The sequence below is a fragment of the Cynocephalus volans genome, chromosome 17 (genome assembly GCF_027409185.1).
Source record: "Cynocephalus volans isolate mCynVol1 chromosome 17, mCynVol1.pri, whole genome shotgun sequence".
Lineage (NCBI taxonomy): Eukaryota > Metazoa > Chordata > Mammalia > Dermoptera > Cynocephalidae > Cynocephalus > Cynocephalus volans.
In genome coordinates, this window is record NC_084476.1 from 20,811,764 (window position 1) to 20,830,912 (window position 19,149).

Genomic DNA, 19,149 nt, shown 5'->3' on the forward strand with positions numbered 1-19,149 from the left:
TGTGCCGCCTCCAGCAGTAAGATGGTGACAGGGTTAGAAGAGTGGGATGCTGGACTTTCCTTATATTCTTAAGGGGTGAGAGGCAGGGGTTTGGAGGCTCTGGATTTCACAGTTTCCTTTTGGAAGAATCCAGAGGCTTTTTTCCCAGCAAAGCTCAAACATTTCTCTATTTCTCATTCTTGCACTTGTCATTCATTCATCATTCATTCATTCATTCATTCACTCTTTCAATAAGCATTTACTTAGTGCTTATATGTGTTAGGCTCTTTATTCCCATGGTCCACCTGAGGAACGTGAATCCCAGAGGGGGGAAAAAAAGCAATAAAGATAAAAATTCCTTTTCCTAAATAGCTCCTAGACCTATGGTGGACGAAGGGTGAAGAACTGAGCAACAAAGACTCAGAAAACTGTGGTAGGTTCTGTGTTGGTGTTTTATGCAGGCTAAGGGAGAGGATGCAGAAGAAAGTTGCTGAGACAATGTGTGCCTGAAGGCCAGGTCTGAAATGCAAAATCTTAATGGCAAGTGGGAGAACAGGAACTGGAGATAAAAAGGCCAGAGAAGGGAAAAGCTGGTCCACAGCTGAGCCATGACAAACCCCGTTTCCCAGATGATGTCAATAGTAGAGCATGAAGGTAAAGTCTGAGATGCCTAATGTTGTTGTGAACACAGTTTTGAGCATGAAAATACATTGCTAATTTTCTGTGTTTTCCAATCTCTCCCTCTCTTTTTTGTTTTTTTTTACCTTTGTATAAAAGCAATTGATGAATTTTTGAATTTTAGATCAGGATATAAGTGTAGTATAGACTAGATCAGATCAAGAGGGCACTGTAGCTTCAACCCAAATATATACTCAACTCAAAATAGAAACAGAAATCCTACCAGCAGTAGAGGAAAATTCTGAGGGATTACCAGCTTAGATAAGAATCATGAAACATCATGAATTTTATTTCTGTTGAGTGCTGAAACTTCCAGTTCTAGGCCAGAATGCTAAGACACCGTAATTCTAGAATGGATCAGGCAATGCCGTCTGTTCTATATTCCAACATCCCAAAACTGCCTTTTCATGACTGGGACACCGAAAGACCAAAAACACAAAGCCAGTTTGCTTTAATCCAAAAATCTCTCTCTACTGGCTCTGGAGACAAATTGAGAAACACAGCCAACTCTGGAGGAAAGCATTCAAACATGGGCATCTCAGAGCCACTCAGACTGAAGGAAGATGTTAAGACGCCCCCAAGACCTTCTCTTGGCCTTTCTTTGTGAGCCCCTGGACATTCATGGCTTAATCAGGAAAGCAGTGGCCACTTGCAAGCTCAGTGCCTGGTTACCAAACCCTTGGTTAGGATAGTTGAGCAGTGGTTAACAGCAGTCTTGACCACTCTGGCTTATTCAAGAAAGGTCAGAGGACTGATTTTTCACTTAAAAGCATCTGTGTCTTCAAAGAACAAGACTTTCTCAAGTTCATACACCTAGGAGTTTCCAGGTTCTCTCTCCTTTTTTTCTCCCCTTCGCCTCTCCAGCTTTCCAAATTAAGATCTGTGTTTCCATATTGTGTCTGAGATGAAGTAGAGTCACATTAGCTGCAGAGAACCCCACTAGATGCCAAGATAATAAGGTGAAGCCCCTTGTTCCTGGGTCCTGCTCTTCCCTGCAGATCTTGGGGATCCTCAATCTCCTCCCACAGCCTTGGTAAGCAAACTGGAAACCACTGTGTGATTGGCTCTTTGCTCTACTTTTGAAGAGGAGGCAACACTCTTGCCTAGGCTGCCTCGTGCTTGATTTCTCCTGGGGAAAGCTGCCAAAGGATGAGGTACAGTGACATATACAAGGAGCGAGAGGACAGGAGGTGCTTTTGCCTTCAATAGCATCCTGCTGACCTTCCAGCTCAAACAAGACTCCCATTCTTAAAGACAAGGGTGACATTTCCCTCTGGCCTGCCTCTCCAGATTTCAGAGGTAGGGATAGTGACCTTGATGTGCAAACTGGAGGCTTTGTCCACCCAGTGTCCAATGGACACTGCGGACCTACATATCCACCACCCTGTCAGCAGAGTTTTTTGAGGGACAGGGAGATTGTAGAGTGATGCTTTCCCCCAGGTGCAGCCTTGGCCAGGGAAGCACATATCTGCACAAAAGCAGGGTACTGAAGCAGTTGTTCTGAAACATGGTCCCTGGGAATCTTGGATTCACAATGCAAATTCCTCAATAACCCCTACACCTGCCATTTTCCTGTAGCTTCCATTGAACAGGGAAGTCACATACATTTCAAAGTCAAAGAAACATGATCTGGAAACTCAGCTTCTGCCATTCACTTGACAGCATGACCTTGAACGCTTCACCAAGTCTACATTCCTCCATTGCAGAATGAGATGATGGTATCCACATTGGAGGGTGGTTGCCAGGATTACAAGAGCTCTTGCTCCTGTAAATGTTTAGACACACCTTACACACTATAAACACAATGAACATGTTCCTCCTTTCTTCCTGGCTCTAAAGGGAGACAGTACAGGTTTCAAATTCTAGACTTCCCTGTCCCACCCCTGGGCCAACTGTAGACCCTTAAATAAGTGACCTAACCTTGGTGAATCTCAATTTACTCCTCTGTAAACCAGTGAAAATTACAGTAGCTACCCCATAGGGTGGTTGGCAGGTTTAAATGTGCAAAAACCATGCAGTGTTCCTGACATAGAATACCTACTCTGATAGTCAAGCCATTCACATTGCTTCCATCATTACTATCAATTATCGTTATTACTATTATGTTATCATTGTTAGTGTCATTTGTTACTTTGGTGCAGTCATTCCTTTTCCTCTCTCCCTTAATTCTATATTCCTTCTTCCCTCTTCTCTCCACCTCTCCTTCCTCTCTTCTCTCCTTCTCTTACTCCTGTGCTGGGCCTCTCACTGGGAGACCTCTCTGAGGGTGAACCACATTCTCAAGTCAGAAGGCAGCCCTATAGTTTCCATGCATCTCTGTAGGAAGCTAATCACAGGGACATCACTGGAACCCTGATCTTTCCTGCAATGATAAGAGGCAAAAGGGTAGACCGTTTATGCTGGGGCCCAGCCTCTAGATGCTGTTTCCTGCTTTCAGCACAAAGCTGTTAGCAGAGCAAAGGAAATATTTATTCATAAATATTTATCATGAGCCTACTACATGCCAGGCCCTGTTCAGTAACAAAGAAAACCCTTGTGGCTGTGCAGCTAACATTTGGAGGTGGGGGTGGATTATGGAGGCACAGAGCAGCAGAAAGAACATGAGGTTGGGGTTCAGGATATGTTTTCAGAACGTATTCCCCAACTTACTCAGTGGTGCTTGCCTCCTCTGCAATGTGAAGGGATGAACCAGAGGATTTCAGAAGGCCCTGCCTACTTTGGTCACTTCCGATATTAACAGGGGACTGTAACCTGGCAACATAAGGGGATCACTTGTAGACAGTGATTTGTACATTTAACCCGATCATACAGTAGACATCACTCAGCAGATGTTGTTTTCAATAGCACCATTCAATGAATCCATAAACATTTTTCAAGTATTCTTCACAAAGCAAACTCTGTGCCAGGCACTGGAAATACCTACAGTTACAAGGTGGAGCCCAAATCCTTAGCTGCTCATAGACCATGAAGTTTGAAAAGCTGTAGACACAGACAATGCAAACTGAAAGGAAGCTTGTGCTCAGGCCCACCCCATGATCCCAGCAGTACTATGAGGCACCAGAAGAGCAGGCGTGGCTCATGGGCTGAGGTGCTCAGAGGAGGCGGTATGGAAAAGGAGCCTCCTGAACTACAGCTGTGCTTTACAGAGGTGGAGGAGCAAATGCTGATGTTCACTCCAAGGCATGTTTAGGGATTACAGCCCATTCCACCTGGAACATGCCTCTTAGGTAACAGATTGTAAAGAAAAGCTGGTACAAATTGTGTGAGGCCTTGCCTGCTAAAGCTTTTGGATTTTATAGGCTATGGGGAACAAAATAGAAAACTTCACAGGTGAAAGATCACTGAGACCAATATTTCTTGTGAATGATGAAGAATTTACTCCAAAGGCAAAAATCCTCCAATGAGAATTTACGCAGACTTAAAAGATTTAAGACACCGAATCACAAAAATTTAGTATGTCATAACTCACTTAGGAAAGAGAGAAATGTCATAAAAAATAAAAAATAAAAAAAGTCTTGGGAGAAGTGGTATGGTAGTAAAAAGTACATGGGCTTTGGAGCCAGAAAGAACTGGATGAACTCTTGTTCTACCAATTGGAGTAGGGGCCCTTTGTGAACCTTTGTTTCCCTATCTGTGAAATGGACACACAGTTCCCACTGCACAGGTTGGTTATAGATTTAATACAATGACTAAATCGAATGAATTTAGGTAGCACTTCCTCTATGCCAAGCACTGTCCCAAGTGCTTTATATATGCAGTGTTACGGAATCTTGACAATCTCCGTGTAATTGTCCTATTTACAAATGAGGAGACTCAGGTGCAGAAAGGCTAAGTAGTTTGAGATCTCACTGTAAGTGGTAGCAGTGGACTGTGATATACTCTAGACCTGCTCTGTCCAACTGGGCAGCCTACGGTCGGTCCCCATGTGGCTATTTAAATTTAAATGAGTTGAAATTAAATATTCAGTTCCTCAATTTCATGAGCCATTTTCCAAGGGCTCGATATGATAGTGGCTAGAGGCTACTGTATAGGTCAGTGCAGGTGTAGAACATTTTCGTCATCACAGAAAGTTTTATTGGACACCTGGTCTGGAGCCTGGGCCCTGAAAACTGACACAATTCTGCCTTCTCTGGAACACAAACTCCTGACCGTAGCTCCCCGGTGCATGCCAGTTATCTCCTCTTGCGTTGCACTGCGTGGATATTCTGTTCCTGGACTCCTTGCTGCACTGCAAACATGGGCATCACCCAGGTGGCATCCTTGCTGCTGAAAGCCACATCCTGCCAGCAGATCAGATCTCTCCCAATCCCATCCCTCCCCCAAGGGACTCTTTCCCAGGAAGGAAACAAATGCAGATATCAGCCAAGTGTCCCCTTCTACACATACAATCCAGTTTGGGAAAGGGTCCTAGGGTGGGCAGGAATCTTGTTGCATCATCCTGGCACAGAAGCGTGCCTCTCAACAGGGGTGCCTCTCATGGGCCTGAGTCCATTTCTCTCTGGAAAACAAATGTGCACAAATACGTCCAGGACCTCCTGGTGCTTGGGTCTGGCTGAAGAATTAGCGAGTTTTAAGAAATCCATGGCTGGGGTGGAAGGCGGGGCAGAAGGCCCTTTGTGGTCTGTTTCTACGTATAACACATCCAGGCTAATTTGAAAAGTAAGGATGGGGAGGAATGGGGGGGGGTAGGGGGCTTGACAAATAAACACAAACAAATGAAAACACACAAACAAAAACAAAATCCTATGCACAGCCAAACCCCAACTCCCCTCGAAACCCCATCCTTGGGGCCTGGCTTGAGAATGTTTACTTTTTGACTTAGAGAAATGAGCATGTGGTTTTGGGGACAAAATTCAATACCACTGAAGCAGTGGGCTCAGCAAGCTTGACCGGCTATTGCTTCCTAAGTGCATTACAGCCCTGGAGCGTGAACGCTGTTTACATTTTTTACATGTTTCTTGGGTACAGAACATGAAAGAAAATTATAGAGCAAAGGCCATGTTGGCTAAATGCCGGTGACCCCACTTAAAACAAAACAATAATAATAAAATTAAAGAAGAAAAAGGAAAAGAAAATGAAACTTAAACACAAGAATGGAGAAAGATTTTAAGGAAGACTGAGTGAATTGACTCAGGATGGAAGGACAATGTCTGGTCCTGAAGCTAAGATTGAGAAAGGAGTATGTGGAGCGTAAAGGTGATGAGATAGGAGGTGTGTGTGTGTGGTGGGGGGGGGGGGGGGTGGATCAGGCTTGGGAGAAGATGGAACACAAAGGCCAGGGAATCTTCTTAGATGGGCGATGGAGTGGGTTGGCAGGTTCATGTCTGCTCTTCGGGGGGAACCAGTGGAGCAGCCCCAAACCACAAAGTCTTACTTGTTCTTGGGCTTCAAGTCAAGAGTCAACTGGCAAGTGAGAAATGAAGACTCACCACTCAAACCCAGCCCTCACTGCTCCATGCAGCACCTTCCCTGATCGACCAGTACAGGTGTGTGGTGTGCCTGCAAATGCTAGGCCTGTGCCTCCATTGCTTTCCTCTCTCACCAATGCTTGTTCCTCTTCCAGGCTCAATTTACTTGGGGATAACACAGTTTAGTAAGAATGTGAACTGACATGAAGGGGACGTCTAGTAAGAGGTAGGCACGTACTGTACACTTTCTATGTTAGCTCATTGGAGCCTCATGACTGTCCCACAGAGTGGCAGTAGGACCATTGTGCAGATGAGGAAAACTAAGGCCCAGAAAAGTAAAGTCATTTTTCAGGGGTCATGCAGCCAATAAGGAACAGTACTCAAACCAGGTCTTTCTGTCTCTGAAGCTTACGCTTCCTTTGTGAAACTGCAGCCAGGTTACAGTTTTTCCATTTCCCCACATGCTCAACTGAAAAGAAAAATAATTTCATAGGTAACCTCCCTCTCAGGTTCACCCTTCCTCCTCAAGGTTGACTCCATGTATCACAACACTATGCCAACACTTATCTTTTCTTAGAAAAACCTGTTTTGGTGTACCATTTCCTCCACAGGACACATCCTACTTAGGGCGGTGGTTGAATTGTTCATCTTAACATCAGCCCATTGCTGAAAATGATGCTTTGGACATAGAAGGTTCACAATAAGATTCTGTTGATTCTGAATCTGAATATCAGAATCATTTCACAACAGAGAGGGGATTGAGAGGTCCAAGGAAGATGTTTAATAAAAGTCAAACCTTAAGTGAAATAACACCAAGAGACTCTCAGAGTCTTTGCCTAGATTTCTGTGCCCCAAAGACCACTCCTTTAAAAGAAACACACACACACACACACACACACACACACACATGCACACATTGTTCCTAATTGAATTGGTCCCTCAGTTGCCAAAACTTCATAGGCAGACAGAAGTATGTTTTTAAAATATCTGTCAGTTGCTATCAAAAGTAAAACCACATTTCTGGATCAACTGTCTCATTCTTGACAAGCATCTATCATACAGATGTTATTATTCCCATTTTACAGGCAAGAAATTGTCTGTAGGCAAAGATAACTGACTTGCCCAAAGCCAAACAACTAATAAGTGGTGGACCCCAGAACTGAAAACCAAGTTAGTATGATCCTAAATCTCATTTTTTTTTTTCTTCAAACCTCCCATCACTCAAAGTTTTTCAGAGAGAATCCCAGGGCCAGTCACAGTGTCTGGATTTTTGTAGATGTGAACAAATATTGAAAGGGTGAGTAAATAAAGGCTGGAAAGAAGAGAAGGCCAGGAAAAGAATACAGTAGATCCCTTTGCTGGGATCAAATAAAGTTCAGTAGATTTAAAGTCTCTCCCAGCCCAAGGTTTACATGACAAGTTTCAGGGCAGTTATGACAACCAGTTCAGGAGGGCTCCTTTCTGAGGCAAGCTCTATTTTTTACTCTCCTAGAGGGATTTTTGGGTCCCCATACCATGGGACAAATTGTGACAGACCCTGGTACTTTCTGTTCTGCCTCCTTAGATGACTTACATATGTGCTCTTGAAAAATTATTCAGAAACCACCAGGAGAAAGCAGATCCCTTGGGTATTTGGGAAAACTGCTTGGAATCTTCTCTGACATTTCAGCATATTCCCTTGGTCTCTCCTCTTTCGACCACTGTGGGCAGAGGACATCCCATTTCACTAATGAGAAGAGTTGAAAACTTTGGAGAAGACAATGGCCAGTAGGGTGGGCATGGAAGAGAAAGACAGCCCTGAAAAGTGACTCTGGCACTGGGTGTTGAGTCCAAGACATCTTCCAGCCCTTTGCAAATAGTGCTATCTAAGCAGCACTGGGAAATTTGTCAATGCAAAATTTCCAGATGAGGCTGTTTTAATGTAATACCAGTATCCTAGTGTAAGAAAAATTAGAAGATACAGTGCCATAGGTAAGTTCATCCTTCTGAGACTCAGTTTCTTCATTTTGAGTAAGAGGTCTCAGTAGGGCTGTCATAAAATATATGGGAAACAACATGCTTCAAACACCTAATCCAGGGCCTGGCATACAGAAGATGTTTAACAGACATCATTCCTCTCCTTTCAATGAACATCTGACCGTGTTATCCCCCTGCTTAAGAACTCAAAAAAGTTCTTCATTGCCCTCAGGATAAATTCTAAATTCCAAGTATCTGCAGGATGTCCCTGTCCACTTTTCCTAGCTCATTAGCTCATCTCTCTTGATTTTTTTTTTTTACTTCTTATTGGCTTTTTTGAATATGCCATTCTCTCTCTCCCTTATTCTCTCACTCTCTTTTTCTCTAACACTCTCTTCCCATTCATTGTCTGCGCTATCCCCCAGCTTATCCTTCTAGTCACAGCCGAGCATTCACTTCCACAGGAAATACCTCCCTGCCCTCCTCTGGGTTCCTCTGTCTGAGCACTTCCTACACTGCATCAAAAGTGCACATAGAGGGCCGGCCCCGTGGCTCACTCGGGAGAGTGCGGTGCTGGTAGCGCCGAGGCCGCAGGTTCGGATCCTATACAGGGATGGCCGGTGTGCTCACTGGCTGAGCGTGGTACAGACCACACCGTGCCGAGGGTTGCGATCCCACTGCAAGTCAAAAAAAAAAAAAAAAAAAAAGTGCACGTAGAAAGATTTCTTACCCTTGTGTCCACAGAACCCAGAGGGTGTCTAGTGCCTTGTTCTGGAGACAAGGGTGGAGAAGACACAGATGAACGGCCCCTGCTCTCCTAACTCTGACTCTACAGCCATCAAGGAACAAACACATCTTGCAATTCTCTTTTCCTGGCATTTCACGCACATGGCTGTGACAAAACTATAAATATGGCAAAGTTTCCTCTTCCATCTACAATTTCCCTATTTGTGCTTTTCTTCTTTTTCCTCTGATATCCCAGCAATAATTAGGCATACATTCTAAAATCTAACAAATCTCTTTTACATGCAGGTGTTGGCAACTTAAAACACTTCTTCTATTTCTCCCTTATTTCTACATGCACATTTTAGAACACTATTTGAAGAGAGCAATGTTTAACCTAAAAGAATCGGTGCTGACAGGTGGTGATCTGGGTAGCAAAGCAGAAACAGTAGGGTAGTATTTGGGGTATTGTAGAGGGGGAGATCCCACTCCCACTTTCTTGTTGTTCCTTAATATACCACAAACAAAAAGGTGCAAAAGACACCAGCTCTTCTGGCTTGTTCTCATGCATCTGTCACCAAGCAGGTGCAAACTGCCTCATCCTGTCTCTGGGTTCCTATTATGAACACAGTGGCTTGACTCATGGTTCTGTCCCTTACAGGGGTTAGCACAAAAGCGAGTCGCTCAGCTCCCTATGCCATAGTGTCTTAATCTGTAAAGTGAGAACACTGATTCTTATTTTTGTAATACCTTTAGTAGGATTCAAGGAACTTGGTACAGAGCCTGAAAGAACTCTGCAAATGTTAATTTTAAAATTTGTCCAGGACCTTCTGAAAGTAGGCAAAGGACTTTTCCATCCCTACTTACTGGCTCTCATCCCTGCTGGCTGAGAAATCTGATAGCAGCTGGATCTCACACTCTTGGGTCTTTTGACTCCTATTTCTAGCTGGGCACACCCCATTGATGAAATGGTAAGCTCTTTGAAGGCAGCAAAAGAAGCAGCACTTCTTCAGAGTATCTCAAAGTGCCTGCTACTAGTTCTGAGCATGCAGCAAACATTCACTGACACCACTATGTTAAACTCAGCAAAATGCTGACTGAGATTTTGTACCATGTGGGTCATGGTGGCCAGCTCAGGGATGAGGGTGTAGAGAGGAGCCTGACATGAATGAGACAGAGAATGAACATTTGCACTACCCTATAAATGAAAAAAACCCAGTACTAGTGTGTCATGTTCATTCTTACTCTCCATCATTCCCACTTTCCAGTGGAGGACACCGAGGTTCTCAGAGGAGTAATTTACTCAAGGTTCCCAAGTGAGAACAGAAGTGAAGAGGGCGAAGCCCGATCTGCATGACTCCACTTCATTAACACCCATGCTCTCTCCCTCCTCACATCCCTCAGGATCCAGGACCCCAATGTATCTCTGTTTGATTAAGTGAATAAATTGCTGTATCACAAGACATAGTATAACTTATATTTTAATAGGAGCATGAAGTATCAGGGATGTGCCAATTAATAGAAAATAGCAACTCAAAACAAAGTGGCGAAAGAATGATATGCCCAGCAATGGGTTAATTGGCTATAAAGTCAGAGAATTAATTACAAAAAGAGGGGAAGGGGCCTGGGCCCCACCTGCCTTCTAATGTGGGAATCTCCTGTTCACTACGCAGCTGAGCCTGAATGTCTCACGATGGGGAGCTTTCTATACCACAAGTCATCCCATTCCAGTGTGGATATTTCTTATTCTTAGAAAGGTTTTCTTTACTTTGGCCCCCAAACTACTGCCCTGGAAATGCTTAGTCTAAGTTTTGCCCTCAAAGGATTAACCAAATAAATTGGTTGGTGGAGTGAAGGTCTGTAATCCCTAGGAGATTACTGTGAATTCCAGATGCTCTTAGTATTTCCATTTCCTCCTCAGGCCATTGGAAAGTAGGGAGGTGCCTGTTTGGATAGGAGGAAATAGGCTTTGGTAGAATGCTGGAGTTGTGGGCAGAAGAAAGGAATATCCACCTCTCGTTTTGGCAGCCTTTGGTGTAAAGCATTAAAGAAATACAAAACATGGAGACAAAATAAGTACAAGACGAGATCTTTGCAAGCACTTAAACCAAACCATTTTCTGAGGTTCCCAGAAGAGAGAGAACTTGATTTTTTTGGTTCATTTCCATTTTTGTTCTGTCTCAGGAACTTCTTGATTCCAGCTGGGCCAGGAAGGTGCATGGCCAAAATATCCAAAGAATGTCTCTTATTATAGGATGTTCAGCCCAATTTGCACAACCAGGAAGTTTTGATACTTCTGATAATGTTTGGATATGACAGTCAGTGTTCAGGGTTAGCTTTGCCCTAACCAAATTTGGAAATCTTGTTTGAGGAGAATGGGCGAGAGCGAGAGCGAGAGCGAGAGAGAGAGAGAGTGAGAGCGAGAGAGAGAGAGTGAGCGAGAGAGAGAGAGAGAGAGAGAGAGAGAGAGAGAGAGAGACTGGAAACCATTAGAAGTGGCAGGCTGATACAAAATCAAAACTGAAGTTTTAATCAATATTCTTAGTCATAGTATAAGGAGCATTGCTTCTTTGCAGTTGTCACAGAGATTCCACAGACTTATTCTGTCAAGGCTGCACCTCTTGGTAGAATTCTCACTCCTAAGTCTAGTGCAGTGACAAGATCAGAGGCTGAGTCTTTTACGCCTTTGATTTCTTCCACAGGCTCTAGCACAGAGATGGGCTCATAACTCCAAAAAGTCCCTGCATTCATCATTTCCACAGCATTAGGGAAAGGCAGACAGGGGACAAAACTGAACTGTAAAGAGGAAATAGGAACGACTGTGGTTACTTCATCATTTCCCAAGTTAAAGGAGTGTCCTAATGTACACCAGGGGATCACAGAACAGGGCCACTTTGGCAGAGAGTGGGAGCAGCCTGAATGTGAAGGTGTGGGCAGTGTCTACAAGTCTGTCTAGGAGAATTCAAGCAGCTCATGGGTTCTGCATAGTGACATCTAACACTGAGATCTATCCATCTAGGACACTGCTTATTTCAGCAAAGCTTTCCAGGAATCCAGTTACTTCCAACTTTTGGGTGTGACCTCATAGTCCCAAGCTCTCACCGTCATCTTCCATTTAATCCTAGATTCTCCACGTATGAGCTGAGTGACTTAGTGGGGAAGCCATTGTGCTTCTCAGTTTCTCCAAGACAGATAACAGTTCTTACCTTGAAGACTGGCAAGATGACTGGCTGAGGGTGTGTATAGGTGTCCAGCACAGCGACTGGTGGCCCTTGGTAACTACTAGTTCCTTCCCCACTTCTCCTCTATCTGCTTTGGGATTCACTCTGTGGATCCATGCTCCTACAGGGCCTATTCATGTATAAATTTGTGTGAGTGTGTGTGTGTATGTGGTGGGGAGAATAGAAAGGGAGGGTATGATCATGTTGGGGGAAATTGAGGGGTACGTGGTGCATTTTCTCATCTTATTCCTAGGCCCACCTTCTAAAAGCCTCCCAGCTCTTCCTCTCTAGCCATCAACATCTTCACTGGAGGCCCTGACAGGGTGAAAATTAACTACCAGTTTCTTCTAATTACTGCATGAGGTAATGAAGGGCACAGTTACATTTCTCCCTCTCTATGTTTCCACTTCAGGAGTAGCCTTTACCCCAAATTATCAGGCTCTGTGTGTGTGTGTATGTGTGTGCACGTGTGTGTGCATGTGCCTGACTGGGGGGAAAGGGTGTGTGAATGACTTGCAGGCATAGGCTCTCAGATGAGGAATTCAGATTTTCGTTCTGTGCCCTCCTGGCCACCCTCTGCGGGCCTTGCACCCAGCCTGCACACAGATCGTCTCCCCTGACCCTATATTCTCCAGTGAGCTGATCTCATTATGGAAAATTTAGTTACAGCTGAAGTCTCCTTGTAACAAAGATTATGTCCAAGCCCAGAGTAATGGAACTTAGTCGATTTCATTAAAATAAAATTGGTTACAATGAATAATTCAGTAGGATGATTTTGTTTCCTCATCTCCTCTTTGTAGATCGAAGTGCTAGTATTTATAATGATTTTTTAAAATTGGATTTTTGTTAAGGAAGAGATAATTACCCATAATTCCTGACAGCCTCCCCCCCTTCTTACAAGATTGGAATAATTGCCCCATGAAGCCTCTTTTCAAATGCTAAGACTGGGAAATTTTTTCCTTTTCTCACATTAGTAGCAATAAGCTTTGGGTGATTTTTTAAGCACAGCTGCTACCTCCACTCTTGTTCATGTGATGTTCTGAATGCGTTTATCATTCCCTTGTTTGACTGATGTTTTTTAAACATTTCTAGGAACTGGATGCTAGTGTTGAATTTGGGATTCCTGGTTGTATTGGTGGCCCCAGCCCTGCTGTTCCTGAAGCAGGCCATTCTATGTCACACAGAGGTGTTGTTCATTTGCATGGAGCCGTGTGTATGTATGTGTATGTGTGTATATCTGCAGTCAATAAAATACACATTTCCTGAGCTGAGCACCTGGTCTTATCTAGATTTTGTGCTTGAAGATGAGAGGACAAAGATGAATAGATCTCAAACCAGTTCTTGAAGAACTAAGAGCTTATTGGGGAAGCCAGACATACAAATAGATACTTATAGTTAAGCATGATTAGTGCAACCACACAGATGAGTTCACCAAGGGGAGAAGTGGCATGTGGTGAGGACCAGCCCTAGTCATTCATTCACGCATTCGTTCATTCATTCACCCGGCTGGCAGGACTCATGAGAGGTATCGGGGATTGGCATGTTCTCACTTCTTCCCACTCTTTTCAGGACATTAAAAAATAAATGCAAATGAATAGATACAAGATCTGATAATGTAAGCATAAGCAAACACAAATGAAGCAATGGTCAAATAGATGCTATAACTAATAAGTTAGCTGCTCCTATCTTAAATCTCACTCAATGATTCTTCACTGGGCCCAGAAGAAGGTCATATCTCTAACTCATCTACAAGCCAGACCTTCTGCACTGAATCTGAATCAAGGAGGCAATGTTAGAGAGGAATGTGGGAATAATGGCTCATCTGCAAGGCCAGAAGGGGCTGGTCTCAGAAATAGCCAGTGGGCCAGGCAGTCAGAAGCACTGAGTCATGTCTCTGGGAAATGAGAATCTCAGAGGAAGGCAGGTGCTTGCTCAGCAGGATAATTGGAAAGGGAGCTCTAGGGACAGAATGGCCATCCCTGGAATCACATAAGCTCTGGTGGCCCCAAAACTCTCACTCTCTCAACTAAACTGACAGTTCCCTGGGGAAGAACCATGACACATAAATAGTGCATTAGGGAACCAAGGAATAAGTCACAGGTTCTTAGAACTGGGAAGGTCCTTAGAGATCATCAGCAAATTCATGGTAGTGAGTGCTAATTCTAGGAGTACACAACTTGCCTCACCTCCCCCACCCAAAAAAGTGAGACTTTCCAAAATTAATTTGTTTTTATCCTGCTGAATTCCTGTGGTATATCCAAAATAGTATATCCCCCAATATGAATTACAGTAGGTAGGAACCAGGAACAGTCATTACCCCCCCTACACTGATGTTGCCTGCCCTTAACAATTCCATGTCTAATCCTTTACAAATGGTGCTCATGAGTCCCTAACATTATATTTGGCTAAAGATATGCTCAAGCAGCCACATCTAATGACACTGACTTTGAGGTGGGCAGCCTTGAGAGGCATAGCAGAGATTCAGAATGTCTGTGCGAAATGTTGCACATAGTAGGATCTTACCTGGGACGCTGCTGGCTGTCCAATGATGACCCAGCCTGGGCATTGCTGGTCCTGGTGGGATACTGAAGCGTTGGATGCCCATTGATCCAGGAACCCCTGGGGCGTGTAGACTCCACAGTCCTTAATGCTAGTTTTTTGTTCGAACTCCTCACATACCCCATCACCATCATGGAAATAGCACCGGCTGGGCTCATCTGTAGGAGATGGATGTAGAAAGGGAGAAAATGGACAGATATTTTCTTTGGCTTCAGCCATCAGCAGCAGCTATGGAATCAGACCCCCAAAACTATCTGCACTGCCAAGCCCACCATCATTGGTTACAATGGAATACTATTCAGCCTTAAAAAGGAAAAAAAAAAAAATCCTGTCATATGCAACAACATGAATAAACCAGGAGGACATTATGCTAAGTGAAATAAGCTAGTCACAGAAGGACAAATACTGCATGATCTCACTTATATAAAGTGTCTAATGTAGTTAAGTTTATAGAAGCAGAAAGCAGAACGATGGTTGCCAGAATGTGGGGAGGAAGGGGAATGAAGAGCTGCTACCCAATGGGTATGGAGTTTCATTTAAGATGAAGAAGTTCTAGAAATATGTTGTGTAACGTTGTGCTCATAGTTAACGGTATTGTACTATATACTTAAAAAATAGGTTAACAGGATGGATCTCACGAGTACTTTTCTTTGCCACACACACAAAAAAGTTTACAAACATTTCCACAGTCATTAACTCAAATGAGCCTCACAAAAACCCTGTGAGGATGGTATTATTATTTTAATTATTATAGTCCCTTGGTGTCCATGGGGAGATTGCTTCCAGGACCCCCCATGGATTCCAAAATCTGAGGATGCTCCAGTCCGTTACATATAATGGCATCGTATTGTATGTGTTTTAATCTTCCAGATGAGGATACCGAAGTTCCACACAGCATTAATAACTTGACCAAGGTCACACAGTGTGTTAATGACAGATCTTACCTTGGTCTCAAACTCAGGATTTCACTTTCCAAGTTCTGGATACATTATCTGACACCACAGAACTTCACAGTTGCAAACGGGAATTTATTTAACTCCAAAGAGGATTTCGGTGTTACATAAAGTGTAAAGTGATATACAAGAGGCACTGGCTTCAGTCCAAGCTCTCAAACTAAATTGCTGTGTTGATTTAGGCAAGCCTTTTTCCCTTTCTGGGCTCAATCATCAGAGCAGAGAAGGAGGTTACATTACTGGGACTCCTATCAAATGTTCTCAGCTTCTGAGGACTTGTCAGATACCTTAGGAATTTCAGTTAAAGACCAAGTGAATAATTAAGCTCCCATGTAATTCAAACCACAGCAAGGATTCTACTTGGTGTGATTGCTGCAATGACTCTTATTTATCTGCAAGGACCAGGATCACAGAAAAACAGAGCCAGCCGCAGAATGTCTTCTAAGCAGGTATGACCTGTGCATATTTCTTGGTATTTCAACACAGAACAATACAAGGAGAAACCTAGATGTGGCCATCTGAAAGAGATCACCTTGTCCATGTTTTAATAACTCTGATGTTAGGTCTTCTTTGCTATTTTCCAACTTTTCTAGGCAAAGCTAAATATCCCCTCCTGTGTAGGTCCCTATTTTATAAAGACCTCTACCTTAATTCTTATCATACTGTGCTGTCATTATGTCTACATGTTTTGGCTCCTCTGAAAGATTCTGAGCTCAAGATGTAGTCCCTACCCAGTGTCTTAGGGTTACCTTATAATTTATCATCCAAACTAGAGCACTTTGAGAATGATAGCAGTACTATTAAAAATTATGTCCTAATAGGCACATATACTGGGAAAATATTCCAGGCAAATCAGAACATACAGTAACCCTAAAAACACTGCTTTATCTAGAACATCCTTCCCCTGTTTACTCCAAAATAATGGAGAGTAGCTCTGGAGAGAGTAATGAATTTAGGGCCCAAGCCCAGGGTTTGATTTCTGTCCCTTGTATTACCTATGTAACTTGGCACAACCAGTTTCTCTTGTTAGCCTCTGGCTCCCCACCCCTAATGTACAAATGATATTCCCAGCCAAGACACTCTCTCAGGACAACCATAGAAGTCACAAAGGAAGTAAGCATAAATGTGCTTTGTACATTCTTAAATAATCATCAAGAGAGAGAAAAAATAACCTACTTCTAAGGGGTTGATTTGTTCCTAAGTGGCTGAATTAAATCAGCTTGTGAAATCAGTATTCGCTTGAAACACTTTCAAGCAACATTCCCCTAACTAGAAAGAGCCCGGGTCAGGGAGAAATAAGACTCTGATTTCTATGATGCTGACTATCTAAAAATGGAGTCATTGAATTCAGGGGCAGCAGAATGTTGAGCCCCTTCCAAGCTCCGAAATCCCTTGTTTATTTCTGCAAACAGTTTACATAGTGAAATACTACCAAAAGAGCCAGAATAAATCAATTCATTATAATTCAATTATTTAAGGATGGGTCTGAGCCAGCTGAGGACTCCAGTGACCAGTAGCATGCCTGGCAGTTCAGCATGGAAAGAATACAAACTCAGCACTTCTCAGTAGCTCCAAGCTCTTGGTGAATATGGCCAACTTAACATATAATAAAGCTTAAGCCCAATCCAAGAGTGACCAGCCAGAAAGCCAGGCTTTCCTTTTTAGAAACCCAATAAAAGGGATTGAAAAGAGCAAGGGTTTTGGCAATAGGCAAAGCTAGGTTCAAATCCTAATCCTGCCACACATAAACTGTGTAGGACTTATATAAAATAACCTAACCTCTCTAAACTTCATTATCCTCATCTAGGAAAAAGAAATGGAGGTACTAATATTTACCCAGTGTTGTTTCAGTGATTAACCTGAGGTGATATGTGCAAGGCCAGCTCCTTCACCCATTATATCTAATGGAAAACTGAAAGCTAGAAAAGGCAAGGCATCTGCTTCCAGGTCGCAGAGAGAGGAGGTAGCAGAGCAAGAAGTCAAAGCCGGTCCTTTTTACATCTAGCAGAGAGATCTTCCACTATACACAGTATCTACCTAATGACGAAAATGCATCCTCTTGAGGATAAGATCATGGGGTTGTCTGACTCTTGGTACAATCTTCCTTCTTCTCCAATGGGAAGACAAATAGGGCAAGATTATAATAAGGTTATATAAGATCTATTTTCTAAGATGCTTTAATTTATTTCCTTAGCGAAGAGACCTCTCAGAGTGGCAGGACTTGGGGCTCGAGCTGAGATTTCACGAAGGCTAATTTCTTCCTGACTGTTTAAGCCCGTGATAAATCTGTCTGCTTGGAACCAACAGAACCCAAGAGTGGAGGAGAGGTAGAGACAGACGTAAATAGGTAGATAGGTAGATAGATAATATACAGATAGAAAGGTAGAGACAGAGTGAAAAGAGAGAGAAGAGATAGAGTGAAAAGAGAGAAAGAGCTATGCCTGGTTTGTTCTCCAACATTCTGCTGACAAAGCTATTGAGTCCCTTTTTAAAATAACATCCTTGGACTCTGCTATTCAGTTTCTCTTGCTACTAGTGTCCCGGGGGCTTTTCAGCTACATCTGCCAGTCTGTATCTGGGGAATTTTCTCTACCTCCCTATTCCCTCTGCCCCAAGCACTGAAGAGAACAGGGTAAGGAACGGAATACAAATGTGTGGCCAGGAAAAACAAAGACAGCAGCAACAAAACAATGAAACAAAACTGGCCTTCTTGCTTTCATCACATCAATTTACTCAGTGCTCCTTGAATCCTTTATGCTGGGACCTGAGCACGTCGTCGTGAAAAGAGTTTGAAGTCAATACCAGGGTCAAATGATCACCCTGCCACCCTGCCTTCCATGTAGTAACTAGGTTGCATTGATAATACTATATTCCATTGGGAGGGGTACAGTGAAGATTACACACACACACACAACCTGAAAATCTAACAGACTTTCGACAAATATTTGCTGAATGAATAAAATCTGGCATCCCTGATGCACACTCTCTTGACTAATTATAGTTTAGACTCTGCACCCTTTGAAAATTTTCTTTAGACCATGTCTTAGGGTGAAGAAAAAGGAGCTGAAATACCAATGGTGACTGGCTTACAGTGGGACTGCACTGAGTAGTCTGATGGGTGCATCTTCCCTAGCATAAGCGAATTCCTTATTTCAATTCATTCCCTTTCATGTGGTGACACATTTAGAAGTTGCTTTATCCAGCTAGCAGACTTGATAAGGGTGGGGTGGCATTAGCCAAGTCTGTCCTCCCCAGTTGAACTTTCATATGACAGAAACTTTCTTTTCCTTTGAAAGAAATAAGCTGAATCCCAAGAGTCCAAGGCAGATGGACTCTATAAGTGGACAGACGTAGCTGATGGTGCCCCTTATTGACTTAATTTTCAATCTGTACCTGTCTGGAGCATCAGATGAGATGTCATGCCCCTGCATTCCTGAGGCACATCCAGAGGACACTATTTGGGATAGGTAGAGAACTGGAAAGTTGTGAACTGGAAAAGCTTGGAAAGCCAAGCCTTAGGGAAGTGAGGTGAGTTTACCTTAAAGCACAAGCAAAGGCTGAGATCAGAGCTATTGTTGAGTTTTTATCCTCAAAGTCAGAAACCCTGAATTCAAGCTCTTTATCTGTCCCTGATTACTGGTTAATCTTGGACACAGTATTTCACCTCCTAGT

The 19,149-nt window shown here is 43.2% G+C and overlaps 1 protein-coding gene across 1 annotated transcript in view; it reads right to left on the reverse strand.

Moving 5' to 3' along the window:
- PAPPA (pappalysin 1) overlaps positions 1–19,149 on the reverse strand; it is a 230,094-nt gene that overhangs the window by 72,499 nt on the left and 138,446 nt on the right. Inside the window, exon 10 of the mRNA XM_063082520.1 lies at positions 14,489–14,682. Coding sequence (XP_062938590.1) covers positions 14,489–14,682 — 194 coding nt within the window. The remainder of the gene's footprint in view (positions 1–14,488; positions 14,683–19,149) is intronic.